Source organism: Alligator mississippiensis, chromosome 2 (genome assembly GCF_030867095.1).
Source record: "Alligator mississippiensis isolate rAllMis1 chromosome 2, rAllMis1, whole genome shotgun sequence".
In the NCBI taxonomy this organism is placed as follows: Eukaryota; Metazoa; Chordata; order Crocodylia; family Alligatoridae; genus Alligator; species Alligator mississippiensis.
Genome location: NC_081825.1, coordinates 241,729,529 through 241,747,432, shown reverse-complemented (window position 1 = coordinate 241,747,432; position 17,904 = coordinate 241,729,529). Strand labels below are relative to the sequence as shown.

At 47.1% G+C, this 17,904-nt stretch overlaps 1 protein-coding gene across 1 annotated transcript in view; it reads right to left on the bottom strand.

Annotated features, from left to right (window-relative positions):
• PLCB2 (phospholipase C beta 2) overlaps positions 1-17,904 on the bottom strand; it is a 65,443-nt gene that overhangs the window by 25,751 nt on the left and 21,788 nt on the right. The window contains exons 7-15 of the mRNA XM_006275560.4: positions 14,959-15,034; positions 10,897-10,997; positions 9,356-9,522; positions 8,757-8,903; positions 7,070-7,227; positions 4,841-4,923; positions 4,221-4,305; positions 3,088-3,250; positions 48-145 (exon numbers count right to left, since the gene is read on the bottom strand). Coding sequence (XP_006275622.1) covers positions 48-145; positions 3,088-3,250; positions 4,221-4,305; positions 4,841-4,923; positions 7,070-7,227; positions 8,757-8,903; positions 9,356-9,522; positions 10,897-10,997; positions 14,959-15,034 — 1,078 coding nt within the window. The remainder of the gene's footprint in view (positions 1-47; positions 146-3,087; positions 3,251-4,220; positions 4,306-4,840; positions 4,924-7,069; positions 7,228-8,756; positions 8,904-9,355; positions 9,523-10,896; positions 10,998-14,958; positions 15,035-17,904) is intronic.

Genomic DNA, 17,904 nt, shown 5'->3' with positions numbered 1-17,904 from the left:
GCCAGAAAAGGAAAAAGGGCCAAGAGAGGAAAGGTGAGTGACAATACCTCATCTGACCGCAATTTTCTAATCTCTTCTTCATCCAAGTTTCCTGACTCCTCCTCCTCTTCCTCTGGCTCCTCTTCAGTCACATCACCTGCCCAGACTAAGGAAACAGTGCACACGAGCAGCATATTTAGACAGAACATCACGGATTATCAACAAATGCTCTAGTACTGCCTCCACTAGCCATGAGAAGATGGAATCCCGCTCAGCTTAAGCATATAGGAACTAGAAGAAGGCCAGCCCATTGGGGACACTATTCTGCCAGTTGGGTCCTGGCATGAAAAGGCAAAGCTCTCGACTGGCACATCGATGTATCAAGCCTTTCCTCTTGATGGCTTCCAGCACACCACTGGACAATGGCTGCACACTGACTTTATCCCCAAAGTCTGGAGCTTCCCTTTACAGGCTTCTCCTCTGAAGAATGGGTTTGCAGTCACACTTCTCCAACCAAGGGTCATGCACATCTGTGGGAGCATTCCTTATAGGGTTTGTTTTCTGGGTGTTCTACGGAGGAGCTGTTGCTGCATTCCTACTGGCCTCTGTGCTCCTCTTGTGATGGGAACAGGAAGCCTTCATGGCCTGAAAGCCCTTTGGAACTGTTCTGCCTTGGGATCTCTAAGTACAAGATCATTTTACATTGCAAAGTAGATTTAGATTAGATTTCAGGAAAAAAACTTCCTTACTATTAGGATGTGGGGAAGTGGGACAGATTTCCAGGAGAGTTATGGAATCTCCTTCATTGGAGGTTTTCCAGAGGAGATTGGGTAAGCATTTGATAAGAATAATTTAGGAACAGCACTCCTGCATTCCTGCAGGGGATTGGACCAGGTGATCCTTGAAGTTCTTGCAACCCTATGATACTGAAGTTCTTAAGGAGATAATAGGTCTTGGCTATGGGAAGAAATGAGGGTGTACAAGCCTTCAAAAACTTGGGAATTAAGAGATGTGCCATGGCAAATTTGCTGGTGCCAGAGAGGTATTCGGTGACACTGTAGGACAGAAGTCATCCACACATTCACCAGACCAACAAACAGAATATGGAAATGAATTGTTGGATGACCCATGTAGCCAGACACCCAAGCATAGCCAGGTGATGTACAGATTATATGTGCTCTTTTTAGCCTCTAGTGTTGCTATTAGTTGTTATAAGATATTTAAACATAATGGGCATGTTTACTACACATGCTCTGGAAGTGTGGGGGGCAGGGTGCTTTAATTAGAGTGGCTCCAAGAGCAACTCTAATTAAAGTGCTGGAAGTGTCTTGTGTATCAGTGTCCCTGTGCTTAAAAATGCCGAGGGGGGGGTGGGCTTTAACTAAAGCTCGGTAATTACCACACTCCAGCAGACTCCAGATGAGCTCCATCCGAGGGTACTGAAGACACTGGCTGACATCATTGCACAGCCACTGGCGGTAATATTTGAACACTCGTGGTGCACGGGCCAGGTCCCGGAGGACTGGAAAAGGGACAATGTGGTCCCCATTTTCAAGAAGGGGAGGAAGGAGGACCCAGGCAACTATAGGCCAGTCAGTCTCACCTCCATCCTAGGCAAAGTCTTCGAAAAAATTATCAAGGCTCACATTTGGAAGAGCCCGGGAGGACAAATTATGCTGAGGGGAAACCAGCACGGGTTCGTAGCACGTAGATCATGCCTGACTAATCTAGTCTCTTTTTATGACCAGGTTACAAAACACCTGGATGCAGGAGTAGGGGTTGACGTCATATACTTAGACTTCAGGAAGGCCTTCGATACGGTATCCCACACCATACTGGTAAACAAGTTAAGAGGCTGTGACTTGGATGACTACACAGTTCGGTGGGTGGCGAATTGGCTAGAGGGTCACATCCAGAGAGTCATAGTGGATGGGTCGGTATCGACCTGGAAGGGTGTGGGCAGTGGGGTCCCGCAGGGCTCGGTCCTTGGACCGATACTCTTCAATGTCTTCATCAGTGACTTGGACGAGGGAGTGAAGTGTACTCTGTCCAAGTTTGCGGATGACACAAAACTGTGGGGAGAAGTGGACACGCCGGAGGGCAGGGAACAACTACAAGCAGACCTGGACAGGTTGGACATATGGGCGGAAAACAACAGAATGCAATTCAACAAGGAAAAATGTCCAGCATACCTACTGCCTAGGGAATGACCTGCTTGGTGGAACAGAATCAGAAAGGGATCTTGGAGTCCTAATGGACTCCAAGATGAACATGAGTCATCAGTGTGACGAAGCCATCAAAAAAGCCAATGGCACTTTATCGTGCATCAGCAGATGCATGACGAACAGATCTAAGGAGGTGATACTTCCCCTCTATCGGGCACTGGTCAGACTGCAGTTGGAGTACAGCGTGCAGTTTTGGGCGCCACACTTCAAGAGGGATGTGGATAACCTGGAGAGGGTCCAGAGAAGGGCCACTCATATGGTTAAGGGCTTGCAGGCCAAGCCCTATGAGGAGAGACTGGGGCACCTGGACCTCTTCAGCCTCCGCAAGAGAAGGTTGAAAGGCGACCTTGTGGCTGCCTATAAGTTCATCATGGGGACACAGAAGGGAATTGGTGAGGTTTTATTCACCAAGGCACCACTGGGGGTTACAAGAAATAATGGCTACAAGCTAGTAGAGAGCAGATTTAGACTGGACATTAGGAAGAACTTCTTCACAGTTCGAGTGGCCAAGGTCTGGAACAGGCTCCCAAGGGAGGTGGTGCTCTCCCCTACCCTGGGGGTCTTCAAGAGGAGGTTAGATAAGCATCTAGCTGGGGTCATCTAGACCCAGCACTCTTTCCTGCCTATGCAGGGGGTCGGACTTGATGATCTATTGAGGTCCCTTCTGACCCTAGCATCTATGAATCTATGACTCGAGTAATTAAAGCACGTCGGAGAAGCCTCGCTGCTCATGTATAGGTGCCCATTCGCCTCACTGCAGTCCCCAAGCACATACAGGAGATCAGCTTCCCTCCAGCTAACACTGGACTGGTTTGTAATTTCTCCAAGGGGCCACCTCAACTTCTCTGAGCTGTACTAGTCCCATCCCTCTTTCATACTGTACCAGTATCATCACTGTCCCCAGGGACAGGCTGGTCAGTAACTTCAGGCTCCACATTCTTCCCTTTCTTCAGAGAGTTCTGCCCAGTACACTGGTTCTTTTTGTTTTTAATCAGGATTTTGCCCAGTAGATCCTGAGGGCTTGGCAAGGGAGCTCCTGGCTTCAGCTGTAACAGAGAAAACATCAGATTGATTTTTCTCCTCTAGAGAAACAGAGCTCAAATGCTCAGCTCTCCACCTGAATCCTTCCTCTCCCTGTCTGCCTGAACCATCTCTACCCACTTGTCTCCTTCAGTGTCTTCATCCACCCAACTTCCCATACCTCACAGCATCTCTGTCCACTGTAACCCTGTACAAGTTCCAAGGCATTATTGCTTTTAGACCCTGCCCACCCTTTCACACTCCACTTTCTATGCCTTGCTATGCATTGTCTTGCTGTAGATAGAAAGAATTTTGGGAGAGGGGCAGTGTCTCATTAACTCTCTGTAAAGTGTTGTATACATTTATGGCATGGGCAAGGTAAGAATTTTGTATGGATTATGAAAACATAATAGTTCCTGGAAAACATCCCTTGGTACATGCAAACTGCATGTGCAGACATTTTCCTGGACCTATGCTCAGCTGCTTTTCACATGCAGCTTCCTACCTGACTCTACCTGCATATGTACATTTCATGTGTACAGCTCAGCCATCTAGGGTCAGATTCTGAAGTTGATGGAGTCACTTTGGACTTGCAGGGATGTAAATGAAAGCAAACTTGGGCCCCTGATTTAGAAAATATCTGGCCTTGAAGTCATAAAGTTCTCCCTCTGTTCTCCAAGATGCTCAGCCACAAGCTGAGAGCTGAGCTCAGTCCAGCTCTCTGCTCCCTTGTCTGTCAAAGTCATTGATAAGACTGGGTAGCTATACACATTTATAGGCTAACTATATAAGATATATAGACAGAGCACGCACTTTTGTGGACTAAAGCTGGCTTCATCATTTATGCCTCTACAAGCATCCTCCCACTGGTCACAAAGGACCTACACAGGAACACTGCATGGCACTGCAGGCAGCGGTGCCACACGGCACCACGAAACAGTCCTTGCATGTTGCCCTGGCCCCTAGCACAGGCTCACCCCAACATCTTCCACTTACAGGGTATTTTTCAAGTGGTTCTGTCAGCAGCATGTCCCCAAATATGGTCCTGCAGTACTCAGCCATTTTAGCTTGCTGCTTGGGTCTAATTAATAGCAAAATAAAATGCAAGTGAGGCACAGACCTACTGAGCCAGGGGAAAAAAACATACCTAAAACCACAGCTCAGCATGGGTGCCTGTTCCCAAACATGCACCCCATGCTTTCCCCACAAAATGGCTATTCCTCCCCCGTACTCCCCCCCATCTCTCTGAAACATCTCTGCAGAACAAACACCATCTAACCCATGCTATCATCCCCATGAGGTTAGGAGCTGGGAGGGGCAGGTTTGAAAAGGAACACAGAGTGAAATTCACTGAATTCCTGTATTTTTTATCACATTCGCTCTGCAGTTTATAGCTTAGCTCTCAGTGTTGTCTCAGATTCCCTCCAAAGAAAACTCCTTTCACACTGCAGCCTTAATGCTTCACCTTGCTGTCCCAAAGCACAGAGCCACCAAGCAAAACCATGTCAGCATTAGATGAAAAGGCATCGCTTGCCTTTGCCCCCTGCAGCCAACAAAGTGTTAATCCCCCCACCTCTGCTCCCCAGACATGAGTCAGTCAGCCCACAGGTACTCACGAGTCTACGTGATTCTCAAAGGACAGGATGACAGGGTAGAGAGAGGTTTTGAAAGCACTTTCTGCAATGGCTTCAATGGCATCCTGAGCAAGAGCAGACAGACAGAGGGAGTGTGTGAATATTCTTGATCATGTCCTGAGATGGACCAGTCTGGGTAGCCAGCCAACTGTCCAATCTCCACATTCATCATTTCCAGGGATTCTCTCATGACCAATAGCACCCCCCAACCCCATTTCCTTCACACATTCCTCTCCCATTTCCTCCCTTAGATTATTTTTTACTCAATTTAAACTCAACAGGTAAGTAAGTGGATGATGCTGAAGTTGTAGAATGGCCAATTTATCTCTTGCTATGTGAATGAGAATCTAAGTAAAGGAGCTTGGTGGTGTCTGGAAGGAGAATAACATTGTTTAGGATTAACTTGGAAGGTTTAGGAAAAAGTGTAAGTGACGTCTGACTAAACTTCCTTTATTCTTGCTGGGACTCACACTTACCTAAACTCTCAAATGAACCCCACCTTGCCTGTAGAACCCTTGATCCTGATTGTTTAGCATTGCAGGAAACTAAAATGTGCAGCAGCTACTGACTACTGGCATTTCAGTTGCAAATACCATGGGAGTGTTCTCAGCATTAACAAGTTACTTTTTAAAATCATACTTCCTGCAAACCTCTATTAAACTACCATGAACTTCTCACTATTTTCTTCCCCATTTTTATTAACTGGCAGGTTACAGGAGCAAGTTTTCTCCTTTGCAATTACTGGTCTCCTCTTGCTTCAGTCATTCAATGACATCACACAATCCATTGCATATGCATGATAGTACTTGGATTGCAGGTTAAATTTGCTGGGCCATATTCAGCTCCTGTGTAGGCCTGAAGAAGTCAGTGAGAACACTCCAGGGATGAACTTGGCCCCGTGACTTCACCCCATGCCAAGAAAAGCTCCTGAATTGGCAAGCAGCTTATGTCTGAGGACGGCTGCTCCAATGCCACTACAGGGGGTTACACGAGCTACATTTCAGAGGAAGCTCCTTCAGGTTCAGAGGATGAGAGGGTGCCAATGAAGTTATTAGAAACCTGGGGCTCAAAGAAGGGGAGAAGCAGAAGGGGAGATCCATGTATGGTATAAAACTAAAATCCAGGTGCATGAGGGATTAACAGGCCATAATTTCATCTGGAGGTTCATTCACACAGTTTGACAGAACCCCTTCACGCAATCAGAGCTCCTGTAATGCACAGTTACCATTATCTTCCCTATTTCTTGTGCACTGTTATGCAAAAGCAACAGTAATATCACAGGATCTAGAATGGGAAATTATTCTTGCTGAATTTGACAGGCAGATGAATGTGCTTAGTCATTAACAGAGACACGGTTTGTTTTTTCGCACGCAAATGTCTTAGAAATAATGAAGTGTAGGAATGAAGAAAAACACAGTATAAGGACAGAGAAGAGCTTCTAAAACTTGGTTCCTGTCTGGCTGGGTATGGGTTCCTTACAATGTTGCTCAAAGGGATGCAGAGGAAGGAAGTGTGGTCCAGTGATTGTAACTTTTTGTGATTAAAGCACTAAAACTTTAGAGGGAAAAGTGGGGGTAGCCTGGGCTGTGTCTCTTTTAGCCATGCATCTTGGGACTAATATTCAGGGAACCTTCATGACAAAACCACAGAATGGTTGCTGTCCCACTGAGTGTAAGCTGTACATGCATGAAGCATGGAAATGACAAAGAAACAACCTCCTAAGTGCCACTTACAGTCGCACACAAACCTGCTGTTGTCATCAGCCTGGCTGTTTGACAACTCCTAGTCTCTGTTAACACTCACAACTCTTGGCTGCAGAGAGGCCTTGCTAGATATCTTTTCTCTGAACTCATCATTCCATGCACACACCCACCCACTTAGAAATGCCAGCCAGCAAGTGCTCATCCACGCAACCAGACACATATCCCTCTGCCTGGCTCCTTTCCAGCTCTGGCAGCTCAAACATTTCCCCTCATTTATTCCTATCCCTCTACTTTTCACCTCCTGATTCACCACCCCACGCATCACACCATCCTGTTTAATACCAGCTCATCTACCTGTCTATCTCACCAGTCATGCAGCTTTGCTTCTTACCCATCCATGCCCCAGCCCAACTGTTTTCCATTTCACTCACCCATATATCTTCCTAATGTAGATAACATTACAAATTCAGGCAGAAAAAATAATCTATGCGGACAATCCTATCTTTACCTTGAACAGAATTTCAGTGGTCATAGTAAATCCATGGGTGATGATGGGCTCCTCATCTGGAGGGCGACCCTTCCAACAGTCCAGCTCCACACAGCGACAGCCAGCCAGCAGGGTCTGACGATACATTTCAGAAGAGGAGTTGCCAGAAAACTGGCCAGCTGCAACAGGGCAGAAGGAGAAAAGATTCTTGTTTCCATGTACTCATGTAAAAACATTCTTCTGAGCTAGGAGTAAAAAGGGGAAACAGAGCTCTAGGCACTTCCTGAGTGAGTATCCCCTTCAGATTGCACAGTTAAATTTAGGTAACTGCATCCTGAAGCCCTACTTAACCCCTTCTCCTATTGCATGCTGTGTCCCCATAACTACATGCTTACTCTCTGTATTGAGGGGATGGAATACTGGTAGATATGCACCTGCCTCATCCTCCGGGGGGTACATGGCCACCCTGCCATTTGGGAAGGATACATAACTGGATCATGAGGGACTTACACCTGCCCCCTTGCTAGGCCTGCTTTCATAACTATGGGGTTATACACCTGCCAGCTGCTTGGGAAGGCTGCCTGCCTCATTACACATCAGAGTGCATATATCTGTCCAACTTTGTAGGTTAGTGGGGTGGTTGGGGAGAGGAGACGTCACCTTCCTTTGAAGTACTGGACATAAAACTCCCAGCCTTAGCTGTGGATAAAGTGGGAGGCAATGATGCTCCTGCTGGTACTAGAAAACTCAGAGGTTCCTGGTTAGCTCTTGCTGCTCCACTCAGGGTCATATCAATCACTGATTTTGGGGTCAGACTGGCACAGATAGTTGAGGTTTGTGCTGTCCTTTGCAGCATAGGAGGGTCCTTTTCCTAGGATCCTCTGAGCATATATTAATCAACTATTTCTGTGCTGTTGCAGCAGCAAAACATTCACGGTGTTCTCCTCTCCTCTGCTCTAACCTGTGGCTTATTATACCATGTTTTGGTGTTTCTGGATTGTGCACTGTAGTTGCATGTAAGGTTTTGTGTGGACCATTTTTAGAAATCTTTGGGTAAATGGCTTGCTGCAAATGGAGGGGGGGGCAGACTTGATGGTCCAAGAGCTGTCTGTGTTCATATTATACATCAACCAAGGGGATAAGTATGTGCCAAGAGAGAGGAGAGTGGCACACTTCTGCCTAGCAACTCCTGCAGGATATACACACTTTTGAGACAGACATACACACCTAGCCAGCCATTTAGGAACAATGTGAACCTCATATGATATCCATGCCTGTCCCTGAACTCAAATGAAGTGAACCTATGATCTTGCATTGCAACAAGGCTGGGGGTATGAAAAGATCCTTGCTATTTGTTCAAGGGTGAAGAGCTGCTCACCCTGCCTGCACTGAGAATGACACATGCCCTCAGAGAAAGGTCATTCACACACAAAATCCATCAAAAAGAAGTGAAATTCAACTCAAAGAAGACTGGGATGAGTGTTTAAGTTATACTTAGGTCCCTTTTGCTTTGGCCAACATCACATGGGCCTGTCTTTTCTACAGAGCAAGCTTGTTCTTTTCAGTCCTAGCAAGCTGAATAGCTGCCCAATGTATTTGGCATCTGGGGCAAAACCCACCCCTGGTACTGGTATATGCATGTGATACTAGACATCTTGGAAGCTGCGGGATAGGATCAAGGAACCTGTGCCAACCAGTGGGCAGATACCTGTTAAATAGGTGTTGTGCGATGAGTTGATGAAGTAATGTGAGAGTGGCTGGCTCATGTCCTGGTACGGAATCACTTTGTCCAGTGCTACCACACTGTTCTCAGAACCACAAAGGAACCAGACCATTCCCTCTGGAGATAACTGCCCTGCAGGGAAAACAGAGCTATTAATGGCACTGAAAGAATGAGACCCAGGCCCCTTACTGAGCACTTGCCGGAATTAGGTTAGCTGCTTCCTGACACTGTGGGAAAACTTGGTGTAGCATGCAGTGAGAGATTCTTCCTGGCTTCCCTGCTGTTTTATGCACAGATCTCTGTGCAATAATAAAGGGAGTCTATTTGGTCTGTAGCAACTTTGATCTTTATTTTATGGGCAGAGTATTCAGTGAGGCTGCTTAGAGCCATAAGGTGCATTGTGTGTTCAGAGCTGTTGTAAAATTCCCCAAGCACATGGAGCTTCCTGATGTTACCCTCCAAATCACACCCCCAACATTTTTTTTCAATCTACAGGTTACCTGAAGATAGTTACACCTGCCTCTTCCCTCCCCCCTAGCACAGGCACACTAAAGAAAGGGGCCAGTGTGCTGATCAAGACTCACCTCGCTGGATGTTGATCCCACTGGGTTCATATTTCTCTATTAGGCTCTGCACCTGCTCAGGTTTGGCAGGTGGGAAAAGGATATCATTGAGGCGGGAATCTCGCTGTTTCTTGTTGATAAACTTTGCCAGGTGCTCTTTGGTCATGTAGGGCTTGGCTTTCAAATGGCTATGGGCAAACAATGAGAAAGGAACAGAGAGAGGGAGCATATTTTTTGCATTACAGAAAAACTCCCCTGATAGCAATGAAACCAGACTGACCCCTCCTGCCACTGGCCATGTGCATGCATTCCTTTGGACTCTCACCCATTCCCAATTTCTCTCTGCAAATCTTTCATGCTCACTCGGTCTTTCAGTATTCTTTTCTCATCTTTTATATTTTTATTTCTTAACAATGTTTATTTAGCTCTGGGGAAAGGCTAGACTGATTGGGGACCCAAGTCCTGGTTTTCAGAAATGACCAGCAGTTTTTGGTGCCTCAAGTGTTTTGTGCCTGACTTGAGACACTCAAAAGGGGCCTCAATTTCAGCATCTGCCAAGTGCTTGCCCTTTGAAAATCAAGCCCATTTAAGTTGACACAAGTTTGTAGACATACATCACTGGTCACTTGTGAAAGTTTTAGTTGAATGTTCTCTTTCTACTGCAGAGGTCCTAGTATAGGACTGCTAAGAGAATTGGCAAGTCTAGGGCCAGGGTGGTGCTATGAGGTGGTTTGGATTTTGACAAGGTTCCAAATGACCTTCTTGTAAAACAACTCAGTGCAAGCTTCCCCACATACTCACTCCAACGTGCCTCACTTTGCCCTGGAGCAACCACCTCTAGCAGTGAGAGGATACTTCAGTCTCTGTGACCCAGTGGGTGCATCTACATGTGTGCTTTACTGAGGAGTACATTAATTAGATCTGCAGTAAAGCGTCAAAATCTGTATGTGTATTAGGGCACAGTAAACTAATTTACTCTGCTGTAAGATAGTACTGCCAGGGACAGTATCATCTTATGGCAAAGAAAGTAACTGCTGAAATGCATGTGTAAACAGTGACTGTGGCTGGCTGGGACATGAGGGTGCTAAAGTGCGGGGGCTGCCTGCTCCCTAACCATATGGCTCTGCCCTTTAGCACCCTCATGCCCCAGCCAGCCCCTCTGCCACCCAACACCACCACCCAGAGCCCAGGTCTGACCTCTGTGCCTCTTAACAGCCTAGGGCTACTTCTCCCCAGCTCAAATTGCTGATGGCCTGAGTGCACATGTAGATGCTGCACCAAGAACAGTTTTCTCTGGTTTAAAGTGCTCCTGAGTTTATTGTGTCACCTTAATTGCATATGTAGATGCACTCAGTGAAACCTTACCCTCTCTGTTTAGACTGCATATGAAGAGGCTAATTGCATAGCTGTTTATGACACAGACACCTGCCTCCTGGGTCACTTCATACAGACCAGTAACTGCTTTTTAAAAGTAGAGTATTCTCCTTCCTTTATTGCCCCCGTTTGTCTGTCTCTTTCCCTCATAAAACAAGGCCTGCCCCTACAGCATCACAGAGACTCACTGGGAAGTGAATATCTCATCAATCTCTGGCCGGGGACACAGGTTCATCAGGAAGCTTTTATACACTGGTTCAGGAAAGTCTTCTGGATTAATGGCATCATTCTGCAAAAGAAACAACATACCAGTATAATAGCTCCATGGCTGCCTTCACTCCCTTGTTATACCTCGTCATCTATAGTCTCATGTCCATGCTGTATAGTGCTTGGAGTGCTGCAGTTTGCAAGAGTATGCATTAGGAAGAGCACACACCAACTGCAGAGACCTCCTCAGCCTGACGAAGGGTTTTTAAACTTGAAAGCTTGCTATACATTTTTTCCAACTATTTAAGTTGGTCTAATAAAAGGTATCAGATTCACACAAAGAACCTGCCTATGTCTGCTTATGTCCTTATACCAACATGGCTACAACCTACACCCCATTAGTAGGCAGAGCACCTAAGGAAAAGTCATAAGGCTGTTGAGAAAAGTCTATACTAAGCTACTTCAGGGGGGCAGTTGTGTGACTGTAGCTTGGTGTTGGTCAGGGAGGCAGAGTGGTTAGGGGACAATGCACTGGTCTGGGATTCAGAAGACTAGGATTATAGTCCTGAAATTGCCACTGACCTGCTGCAAGACTTGGCAGGTCTAATGCCATGGTGGTGCTATGAGGTGGTATGAATTTTGACAAGGTCCCACATGACCTTCTCATAAACAAATTGGAAAAATGTGGACTGGATAAAGCTACTATAAGGTAGACAAATAACTGGATCAATAGCTGCAAACAATGGGTAATTGTTAACTGGTCTATGTCAGAATGGCAGGAGGTTTCAAGTGGAGTCCCACAAGGGTCTGTACTGGACCCAATGCTGTTCACTGTGTTTCTTAATGTTTTAGATGTTGGCACACAAAGCTTCTTGAAGCAAGTTTGCAGATGACACAAAACTGGGAAGGATTGTGAATGTGTTGGAGGATGTGAGTGCAATTAGAAGGATTTTGACGTATTGAAAAGTTGGGCTACAACTAACAGGATGAAGCTTGATGCAGACAAATGCTAAGTGCTACACTTTGGGAGGAATAATCAAAAACACAAATATAAAATGAGTGACACCTGACTGGATGGTAGCACTATGGAAAAGAACTTGTGAGTCTTGGTAGATCGATCACAAACTCAATATGAGTCTGCAGTGTGAGGCAACCACACAAAAGATGAATGTGGTTTTGGGCTGCATCAGTAGAAGAATTAGGTGCAAAACACAGGAAATGATAGTGCCTGTCTGTTCAGCACTACTTAGGCCTCATTGAAGTACTGTGTACAGTCCTGGGCTCCACATTTTAAAAAGGATGTGGAGAAGTTAGAAAGGGTCTACACTCAGTCAACAAAGATGATAAGGGGTTTGGAAAGCAGCCATATGAGGAGAGCTGAAGAAGCTAGGTATGTTCAGCTTGTGGAAAAGGCACTTAAGAGTTGACATGATAGCTGTTTTCAAATAACTGAAGAGCTGCCACAAAGAAGAGGGAAAAGACCTTTTTCTCTGGCTGCAGACAGGAGGATGTAGACCAGGGGCGAGCAATTATTTTGGGCGGAGGGCTGCTTATTGAGTTTGGGCAAGCCATTGATGGCTGTATGGATAACCCTGCCCCTTGACAGCTGCCCCACTCCCTGATTGCCATCGTGGGACCAAAAGTCTTGCCCCCTAACCCCTGACCTTTGCCACCAGAAGTCCCTCCCCTTACCCCCAGGAATTACTCCTTTCAGCAAGGGGTTTTGCCATCTCTGAACCAGAAAAATACCAAATTATATTCTAAAAATCGAACATGTACTATGACATTAATTAATTTAATTTCAAAACATTTTTTTGTCCTGATTTACATGCGTTTGTGTAGTGTACATGGAGGTGATTGTACAATAGCTTAAAATGAAGTCTTACTCTTGTATATTATTGGGGGGTGGATGGGCAGGAGAATGGACATAGGTTTGTGGGTATGTGGTATGTGGGGGAAGGGGTGTATGTGGGTGGTTATGGGTTTTGTGGGGGGCTTTGAGTGTGTGGGGGAAGGGTGGCTAGGGAGGGTTGTGGCTTGCATGGAGGGGGAGAGTTTGCCCACAGCTCACCCCTGCAGCAGGCAGAGCCCCCGCCAGTGCTCCTGCAAGCCCAGGCTGTGTTTCTGCCACTCCTGGCCCCAGGGCACTGGTGTGGACCTGTGATCCTGCTTGCTGCCACTTGCCCCCCGTCTGCCACTGCTGCCTTTCTCCTGCTGCTTCCCCCTCCCCCCACTGCTCCGGCATCATGTCCCAGCTGCTCCCACAGTCCTAGTGCTGCAGCTGGGAACCACATGGTGCCAGAGCACAGCGGGCAGGGGGGAGCAGGGAAATGGCAGTGGCAGGCAGGGGAAGGGGTAGCGAGCAGGTGCTCAGAGCGCAGAGACAGCTGGACAGGAGAGCAGGGCCTGGGCCTGGAGCAGGGATGGACAGGAGAGTGGGGCAGGGCCTGGGCCTCAGGGCCAGTGCTGGCGGGGCCCAGAGTAGGGCGGCAGGAGCATGGGGCCAGGCTGTCAGGGGCTCTATGGAGCTAGGCTGTGCTGCTCAAGCTGGGGGGTGGAGGGAGCCACTCTGGCTCCATAGAGCACCTGGCAGCCTGGGCCCTGTGCTCCTGATGCCCAACTCTGGGTCCTTCTGGTGCTGGCCCTGGTGTACTGCTCAGGCCCCATCCTCCCACCTGGCTGTTGCTATGCTATGAGCATCTGCTCGCTGCACTTCCCCCCCACCTGCTGCAGTCATTTCCCTGCTCCCCCCTGCATGCCTGCTGGTACCATGTGGTTCCCAGCTGCAGCACCAGGACTGAAGGAGCCAGCCTGGCTGGCGCTGAGGACTAGGGCAATCACCCACACTCCTCCCCTGCCTCCCTCCCTTCCTCCTTCTTATCTGTATTTCCCTCAGAATGAGGGGGCAGCAACAGTCCAAGGCCAGAAGCCTCTAGCAGCCTGTGTTAGGCAGAGGCTTCTGGATGGGGCGCATGGGGAGGAGGAGGGCTGCACCAGGCCAGACTTGTTGCTGTGCCTGTTTAGTTCTGCCACCAGCTCCCCCTGGGTCCTACGTCCCCAGCAGCTGTCATCTTTGACAGGCAGTCAGGGGCAGATAAATATTAATTTTCTAAAATTTTTAGGGGCCCCGCGGGCCAAATAGAATGGCCTGGCGGGCTGGATTCAGCCCGCAGGCCATATTTTGCCTACCCCTGATATAGACCAATGGCTTGAAGTTCCAGCAAAGTAAATTTAAATCGGATATCTGGAAAAACTTCTTCATTGTTAGAACAGTGAGGCAGTGGACAGACTGACTAGAGAAGTTGTGGACTCTCCATCGCTGGAGATGTTCAAGAAGAGGTTGGACAGCCACTAGTCGGAGATGATCTATGTGTACTTATGCCTGTATTCTACCATGGCCATTTCCCATGCTTCTGAGCTTTACTGGTTGCCCCTGCCCCCTTTGTGCTATATGCCACATTGTTTTTAAGCCTTCCTCAGAGGCCAAGGCTGGGGTCTTTGACTGGAGTGTGCCAATGCTCCTGCTGGGACCAAAGTCAGAGGTTCCTGCCTAGAGGGTTTTGCTCCTCCATTCAGGATCAAACTGATTTCCATATTTGGGGTCAGGAAGGAATTTTACCCCACAGTTGGATTGGTATGGACTGTGGGGGGTTTTGTCTTCCTCTGTAGCAGGGGACGTGGCCCTTTACCCAGGGCCTCTTGAGCCTATATTGACAACATTTTATAAAAGCAGGTCATTGGCTGCTGTGGTTTCCCCACTTTACCTGTGGCTGGTTTTATGGAACTCTTATGTAGAGTATAGATTATGGTTTGTATGGGATTCTTTGAATAGGGATGATCCTGTCTCAAGCAGGGGGTTGACTAGAAGACCTCTGGAGGTCCATTCCAGCCCTTCTTCTCTATAACTCTGTGACTTTATATAGTATCAGAGGGGATGGATAATTGTTCTCTTCACGGATAACAGTATCACTGTCAAGAGGACAGTAGCAGTGAATACATTTTTCTGAAGTTATGGAGAATTTTGACCATAATGAAATACTCACCTTGCCCTTCGGAAGGTGACAGGCACTTAAAGCTGCTTCTACCCTTTTCCTGTCTGCAGGAAACATCTGAAAAATGCTGAGAGAAAAAAGGGCAGTTAGAACAAAATGTCGTAAAGCAATATGGGAAAAGCAGTCAGGGAGCGTGGGTTGGGGACCTGGGAGGTGCAGACCCTGAGATGGGCTAGGACAATGTGAGATATGGACAAGAGGCTGCATTACAAAACTGGGTCACAGGATGACTACACAGTCCGGTGGGTGGCGAATTGGCTGGAGGGCCACACCCAGAGAGTCGTGGTGGATGGGTTGGTCTCGACCTGGAAGGGTGTGGGCAGTGGGGTCCCGCAGGGCTCGGTCCTTGGACCGATACCCTTTAATGTCTTCATCAGTGACTTGGACGAGGGAGTCAAATGTACTCTGTCCAAGTTTGCAGATGACACAAAGCTATGGGGAGAAGTGGACACACCGGAGGGCAGGGAACAGCTGCAAGCAGACCTGGATAGGTTGGGCAAGTGGGCAGAAAACAACAGGATGCAGTTCAACAAGGAGAAATGCAAAGTGCTGCACTTAGGGAGGAAAAATGTCCAGCACACCTACAGCCTAGGGAATGACCTGCTGGGTGGCACAGAGGTGGAAAGGGATCTTGGAGTCCTAGTGGACTCCAAGATGAACATGAGCTGGCAGTGTGACAAAGCCATCAAAAAAGCCAATGGCACTTTATTGTGCATCAGCAGATACATGACGAATAGGTCCAAGGAGGTGATACTTCCCCTCTATCAGGCGCTGGTCAGACCGCAGTTGGAGTACTGCGCGCAATTCTGGGCGCCACACTTCAAGAAGGATGCGGATAACCTGGAGAGGGTCCAGAGAAGGACAACTCGTATGGTTAAGGGCCTGCAGACCAAGCCCTACGAGGAGAGACTAGAGAAACTGGACCTTTTCAGCCTCCGCAAGAGAAGGTTGAGAGGCGACCTTGTGGCTGCCTTTAAGTTCATCATGGGGGCACAGAAGGGAATTGGTGAGTATTTATTCACCAAGGCGCCCCTGGGGGTTACAAGAAACAATGGCCACAAGCTAGCAGAGAGCAGATTTAGATTGGACATTAGGAAGAACTTCTTCACAGTTCGAGTGGCCAAGGTCTGGAACGGGCTCCCAAGGGAGGTGGTGCTCTCCCCTACCCTGGGGGTCTTCAAGAGGAGGTTAGATGAGTATCTAGCTGGGGTCATTTAGACCCAGCACTCTTTCCTGCTTATGCAGGGGGTCGGACTCGATGATCTATTGAGGTCCCTTCCGACCCTAACATCTATGAATCTATGAGAGAACAGATACTCAGAGAGACATATTCCAATTGTTGTGGCCTAGTCTTTCAAAGGCAGTATCTTCGCTGCTGCTTTCCGTTCAGAGGTTGCATCATGAAAGACTAGCTGGGGATCTTCTAGTAGCCCTCTTGCTGTTGGCTATAATGGGGACACACTGGACTAGCATAAACCACACCGTTTCACTGCCTAGTCCTGCCCCTTTTTGGAGTTGCACTGACCATTGATAGGTCCATAGTATCCGGGAGCATATGGCTACCTTGTGCCACAACCTTGCTATAAAACACTTTCCACCACGGGGCTATGCATCCTGCTATCGAAGGCAATAGCCATTGTCAATTAGGGATGAATTTGGCTTTGTACTGAATTGAAAGCTTTTTTTTTCCCTCTAAATTTGCTGCTAGTGAACTGTGCTAGGCTAGTCTGTCCAGCAGACCAAAATCCTTTATGCAAACAGCAAATTCGACACGTGTGCAAAGGCGCTACTGCGATGTATGGATATGAACTGTTGCTGCAGAAGTCCAAGCAACTTCCATTTTGAAAAGAAAGGTACCAGACAGGGAGGGCAGACAGACTCCAGTGGGCTCAGATTACTGTGGGTCCCTACTGCTGCGCTACATAACATTAAAATAAAAATAACAGTTAAATATCATCTCATCCAGCCTTAATAAAAACAGTGCAGTACAGGCAGCAACAGTGGCTCTCTCACAAAGGTTAATTCAGATTTCATGTCTGTTCAGCTGTTGGGGCCTTTTGGCTGCTAACAGCCAACAAGGGTAACAATAATGTGTTAAATGTGGTGGTGTGTAAAACTGGAAGGGGACTGAACTCAACAGACTCATTTTATATCGGTCACCAAATGGCTATCATGGCAAGAACTGTAGTGACTTGGGGCTAGATTTTTAAACATATTTCTATGCCTCAGGATTCAGGAAAGCACTGAATGAGATCTTGAAAAGCACCTAGGCCAAGGCAGTTTTGGAAATCCCACTAAGCTCCTGCCTACATGTATAGGTGCCTGAGCACTTTCGAACACTTGGCTTTTAGTCTGTATTTGAACATTTGCTGGAGCAGTTTTACTGCATTTGACTCATTCTCAGCTCGTTCACACATAACAATTAGAATATACCAGTTGCTGCCCTTTTGAAAGGGCTCCAAAAATTCTTGTGTCTACACCCTTAGTGAGGCAATGTTTTATAGAGAGCACCTTACATCTACTCCCTTTAAAAATCAGGCTGCTGTTGGACATTTGGGAGAAGCACAATATGCAAGCACAATTTTTTAAAAGCTTGTTAATTGAGGAACAAACTGTTTTCTCCCTGTATTAACACTGGCTGGTTGCATTTTAAAGACTGATTTAAAGAACTCTTCCCTAGGATGATTAATTAATTAAGGGACTATACATTTTTAAAGGCCTGTTGATACATGTGATGGTTTCTGACAGATTGAATTTCTGGTGCAGTTTTTTTTGTTTTAATTATTAAGGAATAATGATCAGCCATCCAGTGAAATGGGTAGCTGGCACAGATTCTGCTGGTAAGAATGAAGCAATATAATACACAGCAGGTACTGCATTTATTACAAATGATTAGCACTTGCCTCTTGTGGTGTTATAGCTAGGCACAAAGTCAAA